This window comes from Oncorhynchus kisutch, linkage group LG18 (assembly GCF_002021735.2).
Source record: "Oncorhynchus kisutch isolate 150728-3 linkage group LG18, Okis_V2, whole genome shotgun sequence".
Classification (NCBI taxonomy): Eukaryota; Metazoa; Chordata; class Actinopteri; order Salmoniformes; family Salmonidae; genus Oncorhynchus; species Oncorhynchus kisutch.
Window position 1 is genome coordinate 74,063,262 of NC_034191.2, and position 17,022 is coordinate 74,080,283.

The 17,022-nt window shown below is 43.6% G+C and overlaps 1 protein-coding gene across 6 annotated transcripts in view; it reads left to right on the top strand.

Annotated features, from left to right (window-relative positions):
• LOC109909804 (lethal(3)malignant brain tumor-like protein 4) overlaps positions 1 to 17,022 on the top strand; it is a 124,335-nt gene that overhangs the window by 66,771 nt on the left and 40,542 nt on the right. For all 6 annotated transcript variants that reach the window (XM_031796773.1, XM_031796774.1, XM_031796776.1 and 3 more), the window contains exons 16-17: positions 2,278 to 2,427; positions 15,497 to 15,564. In XM_031796773.1, the coding sequence (XP_031652633.1) occupies positions 2,278 to 2,427; positions 15,497 to 15,564 (218 nt within the window). The remainder of the gene's footprint in view (positions 1 to 2,277; positions 2,428 to 15,496; positions 15,565 to 17,022) is intronic.

Sequence of the window (17,022 nt, forward strand, 5' to 3'; positions counted from 1 at the left end):
CAACTCCGAGGCGTCTTTAATGTTTCGGATGTAATGTCAGATTAAAATTTCATTTGTCGGGCTGTTTAGAGAAGCTAATTAAAGTAATGCTGTGTTTGTGATATGATTTGGAATGGTGTCAAGTTGTGGTACCTGCCAAAGACTGTAAGAGTAGTCTGTACTAGTGGTTACTCATGAGGATGTTACGTTCAAGGTCAGCATTTGTTCTAGTGATTTATAGATCGCTTACAGTACGTGAAAATGCTTCCTTAAATTTTCATTTATTATCTTTGGTCTGGGCATATAGTACAAAAGCAAGACCATTGGTACTCCTGCATGCACCTCTCAGTACGGACTACGGAGGCATCTCGCTGTTGGGTGTGTCTAGACACTTTTCTTACAGCATCCGATACAGTTCTGTGTTATTATTCCACTGTAGTACTGACAAAAACATGTGTTCATGCTATGGCAACACTGCAACGTGTGGTTGTATGAAATTGAGCCCATATCCTTGTCTTTAGCAGAGATCATCCTCACCTGAACTTCATGCCCCCTGTTAAACACACATGTTGATCTTAAATAATTAGAATCAACTATATGTAGACGCCCCACATCTCCTCTAAGGCTACAGTCCCTATTGATTTTCTGCTTGTGTAGCTGTCTTTCTAATGTTTATTCTCCCATTCTCTCTACATCATTCACTCTCCCTTTTTATCCTCTCTCCCCTGCCCACTCTCCCTTTTTATCCTCTCTCCCCTGCCCACTCTCCCTTTTTATCCTCTCTCCCCTGCCCACTCACCCTCTTTATCCTCTCTCTCCCTTTTTATCCTCTCTCCCCTGCCCACTCACCCTTTTTATCCTCTCTCTCCCTTTTTATCCTCTCTGCCTTTTTATCCTCTCTCCCCTGCCCACTCTCCCTTTTTATCCTCTCTCTCCCTTTTTATCCTCTCTGCCTTTTTATCCTCTCTCTCCCTTTTTATCCTCTCTCCCCTGCCCACTCACCCCCTCGATCTCCCTCTCCCTTTTTATCCTCTCTCTCCCCTGCCCACTCACCCTCTTTATCCTCTCTCTCCCTTTTTATCCTCTCTCTCCCTTTTATCCTCTCTCCCCTGCCCACTCACTCTTTATCCACTCTCCCTTTTTATCCTCTCTCTCCCTTTTTATCCTCTCTCTCCTTTTTATCCTCTCTCCCCTGCCCACTCACCCTCTTTATCCACTCTCTCCCTTTTTATCCTCTCTCTCCCTTTTTATCCTCTCTCTCCTTTTTATCCTCTCTCTCCCCTGCCCACTCACCCTCTCGATCTCCCTCTCCCTTTTTATCCTCTCTCCCCTGCCCACTCACCCTCTCGATCTCTCTCTCTCTCCCTTTTTATCCTCTCTCTCCCCTGCCCACTCACCCTCTCGATCTCCCTCTCCATTTTTATCCTCTCTCTCCTGCCCACTCACCCTCTCGATCACTCTCTCCCTTTTTATCCTCTCTCTCCCCTGCCCACTCACCCTCTCGATCTCCCTCTCCCTTTTTATCCTCTCTCCCCTGCCCACTCACCCTCTCGATCTCTCTCTCTCTCCCTTTTGATCCTCTCTCTCCCCTGCCCACTCACCCTCTCGATCTCCCTCTCCCTTTTTATCCTCTCTCCCCTGCCCACTCACCCTCTCGATCTCTCTCTCCCTTTTTATCCTCTCTCCCCTGCCCACTCACCCTCTCGATCTCTCTCTCCCTTTTTATCCTCTCTCCCCTGCCCACTCACCCTCTCGATCTCTCTCTCCCTTTTTATCCTCTCTCCCCTGCCCACTCACCCTCTCGATCTCTCTCTCCCTTTTTATCCTCTCTCCCCTGCCCACTCACCCTCTCGATCTCTCTCTCCCTTTTTATCCTCTCTCCCCTGCCCACTCACCCTCTCGATCTCTCTCTCCCTTTTTATCCTCTCTCTCCCCTGCCCACTCACCCTCTCGATCTCCCTCTCCCTTTTTATCCTCTCTCCCCTGCCCACTCACCCTCTCGATCTCTCTCTCCCTTTTTATCCTCTCTCTCCCCTGCCCACTCACCCTCTCGATCTCCCTCTCACTTTTGATCCTCTCTCTCCCCTGCCCACTCACCCTCTTTATCCTCTCTCACCCTCTCGATCTCTCTCTCTCTCTCTCTCTCTCTCTCTCTCTCTCTCTCTCTCTCTCCCTCTCCCTCTTATCCTCTCTCTCCCCCTGCCCACTCACCCTCCCTCTCCCTCTCACACTCTTTCTTTCTCTCAAATGTTTATCCTCACTCACTCTCTCCCCTCCCTATGTCTCTCTCTCTCTCAGGGTAATGCTGTCGGGGTACGAGGGGGCTGCTCGCCTCAGAGGTCGCCCCCCAGCCAACCCCCTGGTGAAGAGAGAGCCCAGGGAGGAACCAGCCACGGCTCAGGGACAGAAACTGCTTTCTCTGGGGAAGAGAGGCCGGCTACCCAGCAGGTAGACTATACACTACACCTCAGTTAGACTACTGAGCTATCTGAGCTGTACTGAGCTGACCTGATTGTGTATCTATGCTGCAAACGACAACGTGAAAGGAATATTACAAGTCAGCACTGTATGGTTCGGGTCAACACAATATGTGCAAATGGTATTGTGAGGCCCTCCGATCTCCCTACCGTGCTGGGAGAATATGAGGTAGTGTGGTTTCACTACTCTGCATCTTCGGATAAGACCGGTTACTCTGGTGAACCATAGTAGTTGTTGACCACATTGTTAGGATATGTACGACAGGTGATTGATTTTTGAGTGAGAGGAGGTCATTACTGAACTGAATTTCTTGAAATTAAATCTGTATTCTTTTATTTTTGTTTGTAAATAGGAGGTCTGGTCATTTGTACTGTACTGTATCTTCCAAATGGCAGCCATTTTGAATTGTACTTTTGTGCGTCGGTATCTCCTCCCTGTTCAACTTCCTCCTCTGTCAATATTATATGAAGGCGTTAGGCATCTCATCTTATAGCACCACCTGCATCATCTTATAGCACCACCTGCATCTCCTCTCTCTGAGTCAGTGTGGGACTGCTCTGCGTCTCCGTCACATCGGTCTCTGTGCTTTCTAGCAGGGCCTTTTTATACAGCCGCCTGTGCTGCCACCCGGCTTTTAGCGAGGCTCCCTGGGGCTGTTGCCGGTGGGGTTGACAGGGTGTTGATGCAGGGGCACTGATCCAGAACTGGCCCTGGGCTACACTGGCTCCACTCGCCTCAGTCTGTCTCTGTGGTTGGAGTGTGGTCAGAGCACTTCGATGCTGTGCAGATCCCAGAGACACGAGTAGGGATGCGGAGGCCAGGGACCTCGCCATATGATACTTCCCATGATACTTAGGTGCCGATATGATCCTCACGATTCTATATGTATCCAACATATTGGACACTATATGTCTTCTGCAGAGAGAAAATTAGTTTTGATCAGTCGGGGATATAAAAGTGCTGTAAACATGTTGGCTGACTATATAAAAAGACGATGGAGAACAAGATATAAGATGAACAATACCGGCGCAGGTACAGCCGACTAGCGCTAGCTAACGAGTTTGAGTCAAAGTATTGATTTTATAATATAATATCGCCCAAAATAAAATTGTAACATGTAACTCTATCGATTTTCTTTTTCTTTCTTCCCCTCCGTCACTAAATACGAGGCATTTGTTTATACACACACACCACACACACACACACACACACCACACACACACCACACACACACACACACACACACACACACACACACACACACACACACACACACACACACACACACACACACACACACACAAAGTGATTCAATTAAACCTCCAATCTCCCTAATCCCACTAAACCTATTTTAAATTAGAACAGATCCCTACTGTATCTGCAGTATTGATTCAAGTCAAACCAAATATTACCCCAAGACATTTCTAGCCAAAGTCTAAACAATCATAAATTCATAAATGAAATAGCTACAGATCCCTACAGATTGTGTTTTCATCCCTTTCCCTACCTCGGCCACTATGATTTACCCTCTCCTGTCAGCAGACTGATGTGGTATGGGAGAGACATCCCCGCCTCGTCCAAAGCTCATGTAAACGCAAATGCTCTGTCATTACAGAGCCGTACTGTCGCAGATGTTACCTGAGAGAGCTGGAGGGAGGGAGGGCACAATAATATCATATAGAGCAAGCAGATTATAGAACCCTGCATCCTAGTGAGATTGATATTTAATGGTTTTCCCCTCATACAGCCCGCACTAGCCAGGCACACACTAGCCAGGTTCTCCTGTTGTTAGGGCTAGACAGGTTCTCCTGTTGTTAGGGCTAGACAGCTTCTCCTGTTGTTAGGGCTAGACAGGTTCTCCTGTTGTTAGGGCTAGACAGGTTCTCCTGTTGTTAGGGCTAGACAGGTTCTCCTGTTGTTAGGGCTAGACAGGTTCTCCTGTTGTTAGGGCTAGAAAGGTTCTCCTGTTGTTAGGGCTAGACAGGTTCTCCTGTTGTTAGGGCTAGACAGGTTCTCCTGTTGTTAGGGCTAGACAGGTTCTCATGTTGTTAGGGCTAGACAGGTTCTCCTGTTGTTAGGGCTAGAAAGGTGCTCCTGTTGTTAGGGCTAGAAAGGTTCTCCTGTTGTTAGGGCTAGAAAGGTTCTCCTGTTGTTAGGGCTAGACAGGTTCTCCTGTTGTTAGGGCTAGACAGGTTCTCCTGTTGTTAGGGCTAGACAGGTTCTCCTGTTGTTAGGGCTAGACAGGTTCTCCTGTTGTTAGGGCTAGACAGGTTCTCCTGTTGTTAGGGCTAGACAGGTTCTCCTGTTGTTAGGGCTAGAAAGGTTCTCCTGTTGTTAGGGCTAGACAGGCTCTCCTGTTGTTAAGAGGAGGAACTGATGGTTAAACCCTTTGTGAAAGATTACCGCATGCCTTGAAGATTATGCAAGTTTCCTGTTAAATAAAAAAGAGAGGTGCCTAAGCCTAAAATTAGGATTGTAGCTGATCCGACTGTATTTGACAAAAACATACATTGGAGTTTGTTATGCAAGACATCTGTATCAATATTTCCTGATCTGGCATCTCTCCCTCGTGATGCAGTAAAAATAAAATCCCAGTATGCCTTTATTCTGCAGCAATGCAGCAGTCATATTTGGTCTCCTCTCTATCTTATTCTGACCATAATCTGCTTGAGAAAGGGCGGTAAAGGCATAGAAATTACTTTCTTTTATGCACAGCATCACTTTCTATAGGATTCATACATCTTTCCACGGAATGAGTGCAACATTTTTTATTTTAAAAGCCTGTTATATTAAATTAAGTGACCTTTTTAATCTCGACCACATGGAGAATTCAATAAATCAGGTTCATTCAGCATTTTGACATGTCCCTCTGTGTACCCTCTGTGACTTCTATGAAGACAGAGTCATTTCTGAAGATTATAATGTATTTAATGTGATGAGTGATTCATTTACGTCTGTGCCTCATTTTAAGGTCAACTTTTACGTGAACTGAACTCTTGTTTTAATGTTGTGAAACTAGTCCTTTAAAAAAAATTTTTTTTAAGAAACATTGAAAATGTAATAGTGAAACCATAGTGTAAAAGTAGGTCAGCTGGTTCTACTCTTTTTGTCCATTTTCCGGTGTGTTGTGATACCCATAGATAGACAGGCTAGAAATGTTTTAGCGATTTCACATTTTTTATGAAGCTCGCATTCAATTGTCCTAACCTGTTGCATACAACAAGCTTCCGTTCCCCATGTCACAATAGGATTTATGGCAGATTTAAGATGAAATCATCAACTCTGTTAGGGTCAGCCCCGTTTGCTCTTATTTGGCACTTAATGGGCACTTACTATAGTCATTTTTTTAACTTAACATCTTGATGGGATTTTATACTTTTTTTGAACATATGCTATTTATGACAGTGTACAAATTAGGTGAAATCAAATGTGTTTTTTTTACCAAGTTACACTTCTCAAAAGGTACAGAATTGGTAGAACCACCCTCATTCATCTGTTTGTTTACATTTAAAAAAAGGAATATATAATGAATCCTTGATTAGTTTCCTGGGCCGTCCTACAGGAAGTCCTACCCCCTCGCCCTCTTTTCGTCTCATTAATCGTTCAATGTTTGTCGACTCAACTTTAAATTGGGGAGAAGAGACCCCTCGAGAATTTTAAGTAATGAACTTGCTGCTCTTTGAGCTGATTTGCGTATTATGAAACATCAACAAACTATTCCTCTGGGATGGTGTTTGCAGAACTTGGCTGATCCTCAAGGTTATTTCTGTCTCTGGCCAGTCTTGGAAATACTGACATTTCTTCCATGGGAACTGCCTTTAGTGCCTCGATTTCAGGCTCAATTCAAAATTACAGCTGCAACTGTACATGATGTATTTGCTGTAACAGTCAGAAGTTTGGACACAACTACTCATTCAAGGGTTTTTCTTTATTTTTTACTATTGTCTACATTATAGAAATATATTAAAGACATCAAAACTATGAAATAACACATGGAATCATGTAGTAACCAAAAAAGTGTTAAACAAAGTAGCCACTCTTTGCCTTGATGACAGCTTTGCACACTCTTGGCATTACTAGTTTATCTAGCGTTTCCTGCGTTGTATATAATCGATGCAACGCAGGGGGATGATTTAACAAAAGCGCATTTGTGAAAAAAGCACAGTCATTGCACGACTGTACCCAACCATAAGCATCAATGCCTTTCTTAAAATCAATACACAGAAGTATATATTTTTAAACCTGCATATTTAGCTAAAAGAAATCCAGGTTAGCAGGTTATTGCGTTCATTGCATGCAGAGTCAGTGTATATGCAACAGTTTGGGCCGCCTAATTTGCCAGAATGTTACGTAATTATTGAAGGTTGTGCAATGTAACAGGAATATTTAGACTTATGGATGCCACCCGTTAGATCAAATTCGTAACTGAAAGAATAAACGTCTTGTTTTTGAGATGATAGTTTCCGGATTTGACCATATTTATTTATGACCTAAGGCTCGTACTTCTGACTGATAGAGCAGTCTGACTGAGCGGTGGTGGGCACCAGCAGGCTCGTAAGCATTCTTTCAAACAGCACTTTCGTGCATTTTGCCAGTAGCTCCTCATTGTGATTCAAGAATTGCATTGTTTATGACTTCAAGCCTATCAACTCCCGAGATTAGGCTGGTGTAACCGATGTGAAATGGCTAGCTAGTTAGCGGGGTGCGCGCTAATAGCGTTTCAAACATCACTCGCTCTAAGACTTGGAGTGGTTGTTCCCCTTGCTCTGCACCGGTTGACTGTGGGGAGAGTGGATCAAAACGGGGCAATGTGTCTGGAGCTTTAGCCTCGCCCTTGTTCTCAGACACCAACGGGTTTAGAGGAGCAACAACATCCCCTACAGGGGTAGTAGGCTCAGGCAGCGGTAACACAAGCACCTGCTCTTCCAACAAAACATTTAACACCAGTTGCTTAACCTCCGCTTTAACTTAACTCTGTGGAATCGATACAGAATAATGGTCAGCCAAGGTCAGTAAATCAACTCGACGACATTTGTCATAAACCGCCCACGTAGGGTTATCCAAAAAGGATTTCAAATCAAAAGTATCCATTTTGAACAACTACACAATAGCCAACAAATTGCAAACACTAATGTTACATAAGCTATGACTCTCAACACTGAACTAGACCACTATAACACGAGCGGCATGGGTGTCCGTAAAGACCGATCCCGGACGAGCCCCCGCTTCTGTTATGAATCCCTTTTGGCCCGACAGTCTAGGGGGGATGGTAACGAGACCCGTAACAGTCTAGGGGGGATGGTAACGAGACCCGTAACAGTCTAGTGGGGATGGTAACGAGACCCGTAACAGTCTAGGGGGGATGGTAACGAGACCCGTAACAGTCTAGTGGGGATGGTAACGAGACCCGTAACAGTCTAGGGGGGATGGTAACGAGACCCGTAACAGTCTAGGGGGATGGTAACGAGACCCGTAACAGTCTAGGGGGGATGGTAACGAGACCCGTAACAGTCTAGGGGGGATGGCAACGAGACCCGTAACAGTCTAGGGGGGATGGTAACGAGACCCGTAACAGTCTAGGGGGGATGGTAACGAGACCCGTAACAGTCTAGGGGGATGGTAACGAGACCCGTAACAGTCTAGGGGGGATGGTAACGAGACCCGTAACAGTCTAGGGGGGATGGTAACGAGACCCGTACAGTCTAGGGGGGATGGTAACGAGACCCGTAACAGTCTAGGGGGGATGGTAACGAGACCCGTAACAGGTCTAGGGGGGATGGTACGAGACCCGTAACAGTCTAGGGGGGATGGTAACGAGACCCGTAACAGTCTAGGGGGGATGGTAACGAGACCCGTAACAGTCTAGGGGGGATGGTAACGAGACCCGTAACAGTCTAGGGGGGATGGTAACGAGACCCGTAACAGTCTAGGGGGGATGGTAACGAGACCCGTAACAGTCTAGGGGGGATGGTAACGAGACCCGTAACAGTCTAGGGGGGATGGTAACGAGACCCGTAACAGTCTAGGGGGGATGGTAACGAGACCCGTAACAGTCTAGGGGGATGGTAACGAGACCCGAACAGTCTAGGGGGGATGGAACGAGACCCGTAACAGTCTAGGGGGATGGTAACGAGACCCGTAACAGTCTAGGGGGATGGTAACGAGACCGTAACAGTCTAGGGGGGATGGTAACGAGACCCGTAACAGTCTAGGGGGGATGGTAACGAGACCCGTAACAGTCTAGGGGGGATGGTAACGAGACCCGTAACAGTCTAGGGGGGATGGTAACGAGACCCGTAACAGTCTAGGGGGGGATGGTAACGAGACCCGTAACATAACTCATGCAAAGTATAATAGTGAAAAAGTAAGAGTGAGAACAAATAACCACAAACAACTAAATTACTGTCAAACAGTCAGGGTTTATTTGTAAACACACGGTAAAGGGGGGCAGGAAAAGGGGCGGAGCTGCACCCAAGGAAAGAAATCACAAGTATTCAAAAACACCCCTAAGCTAGACTACCTGCTTCAACAACAGCTAGCTAACTAACCAATAAAATACAGTGGATGGTCCGCCCAGTTCTAACTAGGGTATTTAGACCAATTATTCCTACGGGTTGTGTATGCCCATGGGCGACATGTCTTGGTACCCCCTTTTCCCACCATCAAACAAACAGTCAAACACCATAACCAAAACAATACTCACAAGTGGGACAAAGTGACATGTAGGAGTACACAAACGAGAGCTCAAAGAGAGAGATTGAGACACAGAGAAAACAACTGAATGGGTTTTTAAACCAAGGGAAAGGGGATGTGATTGGGGAATGATTGTCACCTGTAAGGGGAGAAGAAGAGAAAAGAAATACACACACAGGATACCTGTATCTGTAACAGGTGTGGTTTTTTTAAAATAGAAATTATAGAGAGAATGCGTTCGACCGGTTTGGTGACCACTGCTGTACTGTATGTGCTGTAGCCAACTCTTCTTTCAGAGCATTGCATGTCATACTGCACACTGACTACAAAACATTTGTATGGGACATTTTGACAGTCAGGCCATTCTCAAAGCCATTGTAACACAGTATATGGCTTTTCTGCACGAGCCTGACTACCCAGGCCATATCGCTCTGGTCCAACTCCACGCCCACTTGCGTTTTATTTCTTTTCCACGATGAGTCTGGATTTTCTTTCCTCCCCAACGTCTTGTATAATGCGAACACATTCTGACTGGTCCCACAAACCGATGGGTTGGGCCAGAGCCGGCCTACAAAAATCATGAATTAAGACATTGGCTTAGACACTCTGATTGGTTAGAGACGATCCAATCACAAAAACCCTCATTTTGGCATTAGCACAAACGACTTCAGGACAACAGTTTTCAGACTAAATGTTGGGAGCCGTCGATATTGCAGCGGAATTAAATTCAGGATGAGTCATGCAATTTCTGCACATTAATTGGCCAACTCAAAATGTTATTTCTTACTGTGGGAATTTAAGATTAGGCCACTCTAAAATCTTTTGGGATTAAGTAACCAATTGAAACGGTAAAATATTTTCACTATCTCACTTTATTATTGAAGACGTAAGTCCCACACTAGAAGAGGTGGCAATACAGTAGTCTGAAGGTCTGAATTAAAATCCTTTCAGTGGTTCTCAATAGTTTGCACTGCATGTGGGGCGGCAGGGTAGCCTAGTGGTTAGAGCGTTGGACTAGTAACCGGAAGGTTGCAAGTTCAAACCCCCGAGCTGACAAGGTACAAATCTGTCGTTCTGCCCCTGAACAGGCAGTTAACCCACTGTTCCTAGGCTGTCATTGAAAATAAGAATTTGTTCTTAACTGACTTGCCTAGTTAAATAAAGGTTAAAATAATAATAATAATGTTTACATAGGAGATAGTAGTCCAACAATTCTTTTTCACATCATTTTCAGAAATGATCTACTTACAAACAGCAGGGTTTAACATTTCCTTTTCTGTGTGACATTTACAGTAGATTTGATTGGGGATTCAGTTATGGTCTCTGACTGCTTCTAGATCTGTCAATATCCTCTTGTAGAAGTAACGTCATCCAGGAAGAAGGGCAGAGGCTCAGTATAATCTCCTTTAAATCACTGTCTGACAGGAGATGACAATGAGGGAACTTCTCCGAAGTGGAGCAGACAGGTGTTATGCCTTTTGGAGGATACGCATTCAAACTTATGCTCCATAGAGTTATGCTCCATAGATTTACTAAGACACATTCCTATTTAAGTCAATGTCATCATGTGTATATAGCCATGTCCTTTCTAGTTATGCTACAGTGATGCGGCCCTCTAATCTCAATCGCTCCACCAGATATATTCAGGCCAGGCATTCATTCTACTGCCTCTGAGCATGTAATTGAAGACGTTTCACAGCTAAATGACAAGACGATAGAGAATTTTGCAGTAGCCGTAACTTTTTGAAAGCGTGCACCTGTATGAGGTGTTGCTGTAGATTGTCCACAGACACCTTGGTCCAGGTCTTTCTCGTTGAGAAAACTGTCCCACTTTAAACCATGTCCATCTTATAAAGGCTTCATAAGCAACACATAAAGGCTTCATAAGCACTACGTAAAGGCTTCATAAGCACTACGTAAATGCCAAGAGTATTTTGATTTAACACTTTTTTGGTTACTACATTATTCCATATGTGTTATTTCATAGTTTTGATGTATTCACTATTATTCTACAGTGTAGAAAACAGAAAAAAATCAAGAAAAGACCCTTGAATGGGTAGGTTTGTCCAACCTTTTGACTGGTACTGTAAGTATTCAGACTCTTTACTCAGTACTTTGTTGAAGCACCTTTCACAGCGATCACAGCCTCAAGTCTTCTTGGGTGTGACGCTACAAGCTTGGCACACCTGTATTTGGGGAGTTTCTTCTCTTCATTCTTCTCTGCAGATCCTCTCAAGCTCTGTTAGATTGTATGGGGAGCGTCACTGCACAGGCTATTTTCAGGTCTCTCCAGAGATGTTCGATCGGGTTCAAGACCGTGCTCTGGCTGGGCCTCTCGAGGACATTCAGAGACACTCATGCGTTGTCTTTGCTGTGTGCTTAGGGTTGTTGTCCTGTTGGAAGGTGAACCTTCTCCCCAGTCTGAGGTCCTGAGTGCTCTGGAGAAGGTTTCATCAATCCCTCTGTACTTTTCTCTTATCTTTCTCTCGATCCTGACTAGTCTCTCAGTCCGTTGCACTGAAAAACATCTCCACAGCATGATGCTGCTTCCACCATGCTTTGCCATAGGTATGGTGCCAGATTTCCTCCAGACGTGATGCTTGGCATTCAGGCCAAAGAGTTCAATCTGGATTTTTTTCAGACCAGAGAATCTTGTTTCTCATGGTCTGAGAGTCTTTAGGTGCCTTTTGGCAAACTCCATGTGGGCTGTCATGTGCCTTTTACTGAGGAGTGACTTCCGTCTGGCCTCTCTACCAAAAAAGGGCTGATTGGTGTGCTGCAGAGATGGTGCTGCAGAGATGGTTGTCCTTCTGGAAGATTCTCCCACCTCCACAGAGGAACTCTGGAGCTTTTTCGGGTTCTTGGTCACCTCCTTAACCAAGGCCCTTCTCTCCTGATTGCTCAGTTTGGCCGGGCGGCCAGCTCTAGGAAAAGTCAAACTTATTCCATTTAAGAATTGATGGAGGCCACTGTGTTCTTGAGGACTATCAATGCTATCAATGCTTCGGAAATGTTTTGGTACCCTTCCCCAGATCTTTGTCTGGACACAATCCTGTCTCGGAGCTCTACGGACAATTCCTTCGACCTCATGGCTTGGTTTTTGCTCTGACATACACTGTCAACTGTGGGACCTTTTTATATAGACAGGTATGTGCCTTTTCAAAATCATGTCCAATCAATTGAATTTACCACATATGGACACATATGGAATCAAGTTGTAGAAACATCTCAAGGATGATCAATGGAAACAGGATGCACTTGAGCTCAGTTTCAAGTTTCATAGCAAAGAGTCTAAAATATATTTTTTATAAATTTGCCAAAAAATCTGTTTTCGCTTTCTCATTATGGGGTATTGTGTGTAGATAGAGATTTTTTTGTTGTATTTAATCCATTTTAGAATAAGGCTGTAACGTAACAGTGTGTGAAAACGTAGTGTTCTGAATACTTTCCGAATGCACTGTATCGCCAAGTTATCGTTACGCATTGTGTACAGTTTAAGTTAACATACACTTGGGTTGGAGTCATTAAAACTCGATTTTCAATCACTACACAAATGTCTTGTTAACAAACTATAGTTTTGGCAAGTAGGTTGGGACATCTACTTTGCATGACAGAAGTCATTTTTCCAACAATTGTTTACAGACAGATTATTTCACTTATAATTCACTGTATCACAATTCCAGTGGGTCAGAAGTTTACATACACTAAGATGACTGTGGCTTTAAACAGCTTGGAAAATTCCCAAAAATTATGTAATGGCTTTAGAAGCTTCTGATAGTCTAATTGACATCATTTGAGTCAATTGGAGGTGTACCTGTGGATGTATTTCAAGGCCTACCTTCAAACTCAGTGCCTCGTTGCTTGACATCATGGGAAAATCAAAAGCAATCAGCCAAGACCTCAGAAAAAGAATTGTAGATCTCCACAAGTCTGGTACATCCTTGGGAGCAATTTCGAAACGCCTGAAGATACCACGTTCACAATGAGCACTATTCACAGACCTATCATTACTCTAACCTCAGCACCAGACACAGATGTTTTTCTCCGTCAAGAGAACATTGCCCATTGATGTACAGAAGTTTGTAAGATGGTACAATGGTGTTAATGCTATATAGCCATTGTACTTTTATAGTGGGATGTCTTATTATATCATGGTGAAATACTTTGATGTAAGCCATCCCAGGTTTACAAGAGGAGGTGACATCGTACGTAAACTAAAACAAAGTGAGGCATTCTGGCAGTACTCCTTAGACCAGTGGTCAAGTCGATCGCGATTGTCGATCTCCAAGGCATTTCTAATCGATCGCCAAACATTTCTGTAAAAAAAAAAAACGATTTTTAGTCTCGGGCTGTTGGTGGTAGGTGCAGCCAATTCAGCTGCCCTGCGTGCCGGGTAGGTAAACTGTTGCAATTTCATGTGTCTGAAGGTACAAACTCTGCCTTCCCGGTGGGCTTGGAGAGGAAATGAAGTGCACTATGCCAGACAGCTGGCCAGTCGGATGTCTCCGATTTACCATTTCTGCAGTAACTAGCATAAAAGAAAGCTACAGCAAAGTTGATACTGTGACATTTTAAAACGGTTTAAAACCATGACTAGAGAGACTGTCAATGAATACAGCAAAGAGCTGCTGTTTAAGTTCTTACTCAGCATTGTCAATACTTTTATAAGCCATAAAATTTGCGTTCTTCCTATTTTCACTCAGCACTACAACAAGCAGTGCAGCAGTAATGAATTAGTAGGAACGTGTCTCTGTAGGCTTTGTGTTATTATTAGCGCCTTGGGTCTTTTTTAATATCAAGGAATATTTCACTTTCTCTGTTCATAGGAGTAATAACATGAATTTGTGCATGAGGCAGAAATAATGCGGTGCGACTCGAGTTTCGCCATCAGCTGGAAGACGGTGTCCCTTTTTGGTCAGTGTCAGTGGAGGAAAGGGAGAGCAGGGATGTTAAGAGGTGGACCCTCAGTCTGCTGCTCTCTCCCTCCGCTGAGACTGACCATCAGATGCAGGCACCATCAGCCCAGTAAAATAAAAAGCAAATTATTTAAATGTATGCTCATTCAGCTGTGTAATAAGTAATACAACAATGGATCTATTACCGGTGTGATCATATAGCCTACCTCAAATTTTGAAATATACTTTTTTTTAAATCCCCAAACAATGCATTGACAGGTAAATTACAGCAAAGCCAGTATGCTGTGATAATGTATTGGGCCTATAGCTTACTGCACAAACATCATTGTTACAGTACTGTTTTTAATTGGTTAATGTTGCATAGGCTTACATTTTTTTAAGTAATGTTAATAAAAATCAGAGCGGTAGATCTCGGCTTGCATTTTGACTCAGAAAGTGATCTTGACTCAGAAAATGTTGGTGACCACTGTGGGGCTAAACAAGGATATTTCACTGTCCTCATTCTATAATGTTGTTGCCTTGATTTTGAGGGTCTCTGTGTATCTCCAGAATCACTGACATCCAAATATCACCTATGTATATTTTTTACATGGCCTATTGATTAACCAGACACACTGTTTGCCTTTTTTATTAGTATTATTTTGTGCCATTTACCTTAACATATTATTATTATTATTATTTTCTTATTATTGTCTCAATGGGCCACTAGGCTATACATAGGAGCTAAGTGCCATGGTCAGATCACTCTGAGGGAAACGTCAGCTTGATGTCGAAACGCCAGTCAGGTTTTTATCCTGGACAATGGATTAAAGTGAGCTAAAAGAAATCAATCTGCTTGTTTTGTTAAGTGCTCCAACTCCTTTCTGCCTTGAATAAGTCATTTTGGAAGGTTTTCATGGTAAGGCCTTCTCATCATGGCGATATACTGTACTTTGATGTAAGCCATCCCAGGGGTATATTCACTCCTTTGTTATGACCTAAAAGCAGGTCCTCTTCAATGCTGGCCCTGTAAGTGAATTGCTTCCTCTGTAAAATAATATTTTTTTTCTCTTTCTTTCTCTCTCTTTCCCCCTCTCTCTCTTTCTCTCTTTCTCTTTTTCTCTCTTTCTCTCTTTCTCTCTTTCTCTTTCTTTCTTTCTCTTTTTCTCTCTTTCTCTCTCTCTCTTTCTTTCTTTCTTTCTTTCTCTTTTTCTCTCTTTCTCTCTCTCTCTCTTTCTCTTTTTTCTCTCTTTCTCTCTCTCTCTCTTTCTTTCTTTCTTTCTCTTTTTCTCTCTCTTTCTCTTTCTCTCTTTCTCTTTTCTCTCTTTCTCTCTCTTTCTCTCTCTCTTTTTCTCTCTCTTTTTCTCTCTTTCTTTCTTTCTTTCTTTCTCTTTCTTTCTTTTTCTCTCTTTCTCTCTCTTTCCCCCTCTCTCTCTTTCTCTTCTCTCCAGACTCACAACTAAATATCTGCGAGTCAAAGAAGAGGACGAAGAGATTGACTTGAATAGCATGATCGAAGGTAAGGCATGATTTGGCCATTTCCAGCTGTCTCCCCCTCCTCATTGAGTGGGCTAAGTTTCAATTGAAACAGCTGGGGTAGATGGTTCACAGGTTGTCGTTAATTGGTATTAGTGATGTGCTGTCATCATTTGGATGCGTTCCCTCGCTTCGCTGGCTCTCTGGAGTATCGTATGTTCATATGATGCAAAACGCGTCATAGCGATTGTATTTCTGCTTGTTAGAAGAATAGCTCAGATACACATGAAAACATGTTACACACAGACACACACACTTAATCCTGTGCTCTGTTATACCACTGGACGGGGTCAGAATGCCCTTTTTCAAGTTAAGTCTCATCACCAAAAGCGATTCAGCCAGTGACTGGTTTTAATTGTATAAGCAGTTTGCCTGCTGCAGAGCATTTGAAAGGTAGTTGCTCTCTACGAAGATGGCTGGTTTTGCCAACAAGCAATATACATCACTGGAGGGTCGGAGACCCAATTTGACTTGAGGTATTAGATGTCAGTCACGGTTGTTACGGGGCAATTTCTCTGTGAAATTGGTCGTTTTCATGTAGAAAGGCAGTATTAGTCATGAGTCACTGGATCACCTGGCCCCGCAGTCACTCATTTTGATTACTGTGAGCACATGTGTAATTGAGTTCAAGAGTGGTTCAAAACCTAAAGTAAAACGCAAACCTTTAGATACAGGGCATTCAGAAAGTATTCCGATCCCTTGACTTGTTCCACATTTTGTTACGTTACAGCCTTATTCTAAAATGGATTAAATTGTTTTTTTTCCCCCACATCAATCTACACACAATACCCCACAGTGACAAAGCAAAAACAGGTTTTTATAATCTTTTGCAAATTGATAAATTATTAAACTGAAATATTACATTACAAAAGTATTCAGACCCGTTACTCAGTACTTTGTTGAAGCACCTTTGGCAGCGATTACAGCCTCTAGTCTTCTTGGGTATGAAGCTTGGCACACCTGTATTTGGGAGTTTCTCCCATTCTTCTCTGCAAATCCTCTCAAGCCCTGTCAGGTTGGATGGGGAGTGTCACTGCACAGCTATTTTCAGTACTTTTCAGAGATGTTCGATCAGGTTCAAGTCCGGGCTCTGGCGGCTGGGACACTCAAGGACATTCAGAGACTTTTCTCGAAGCCACCCCTGCGTTTTCTTGGCTGTGTGCTTAGGGTCGTTGTTTTGTTGGAAGGTGAACCTTCTCCCCAGTCTGAGGTCCTGAGGGCTCTGGAGCAGGTTTTCATCAAGGATCTCTCTGTACTTTGCTCTGTTCATCTTTGCCTCAATCCTGACAATTCCTTCGATCTCATGGCTTGGTTTTTGCTCTGACACGCACTGTCAACTGTGGGACCTTTATATAGACAGGTGTGTGCCTTCCCAAATCCTGTCCAATCAATTGAATGTACCATTGAATTTACCATTTGCAAAAATGTCTAAACCTGTTTT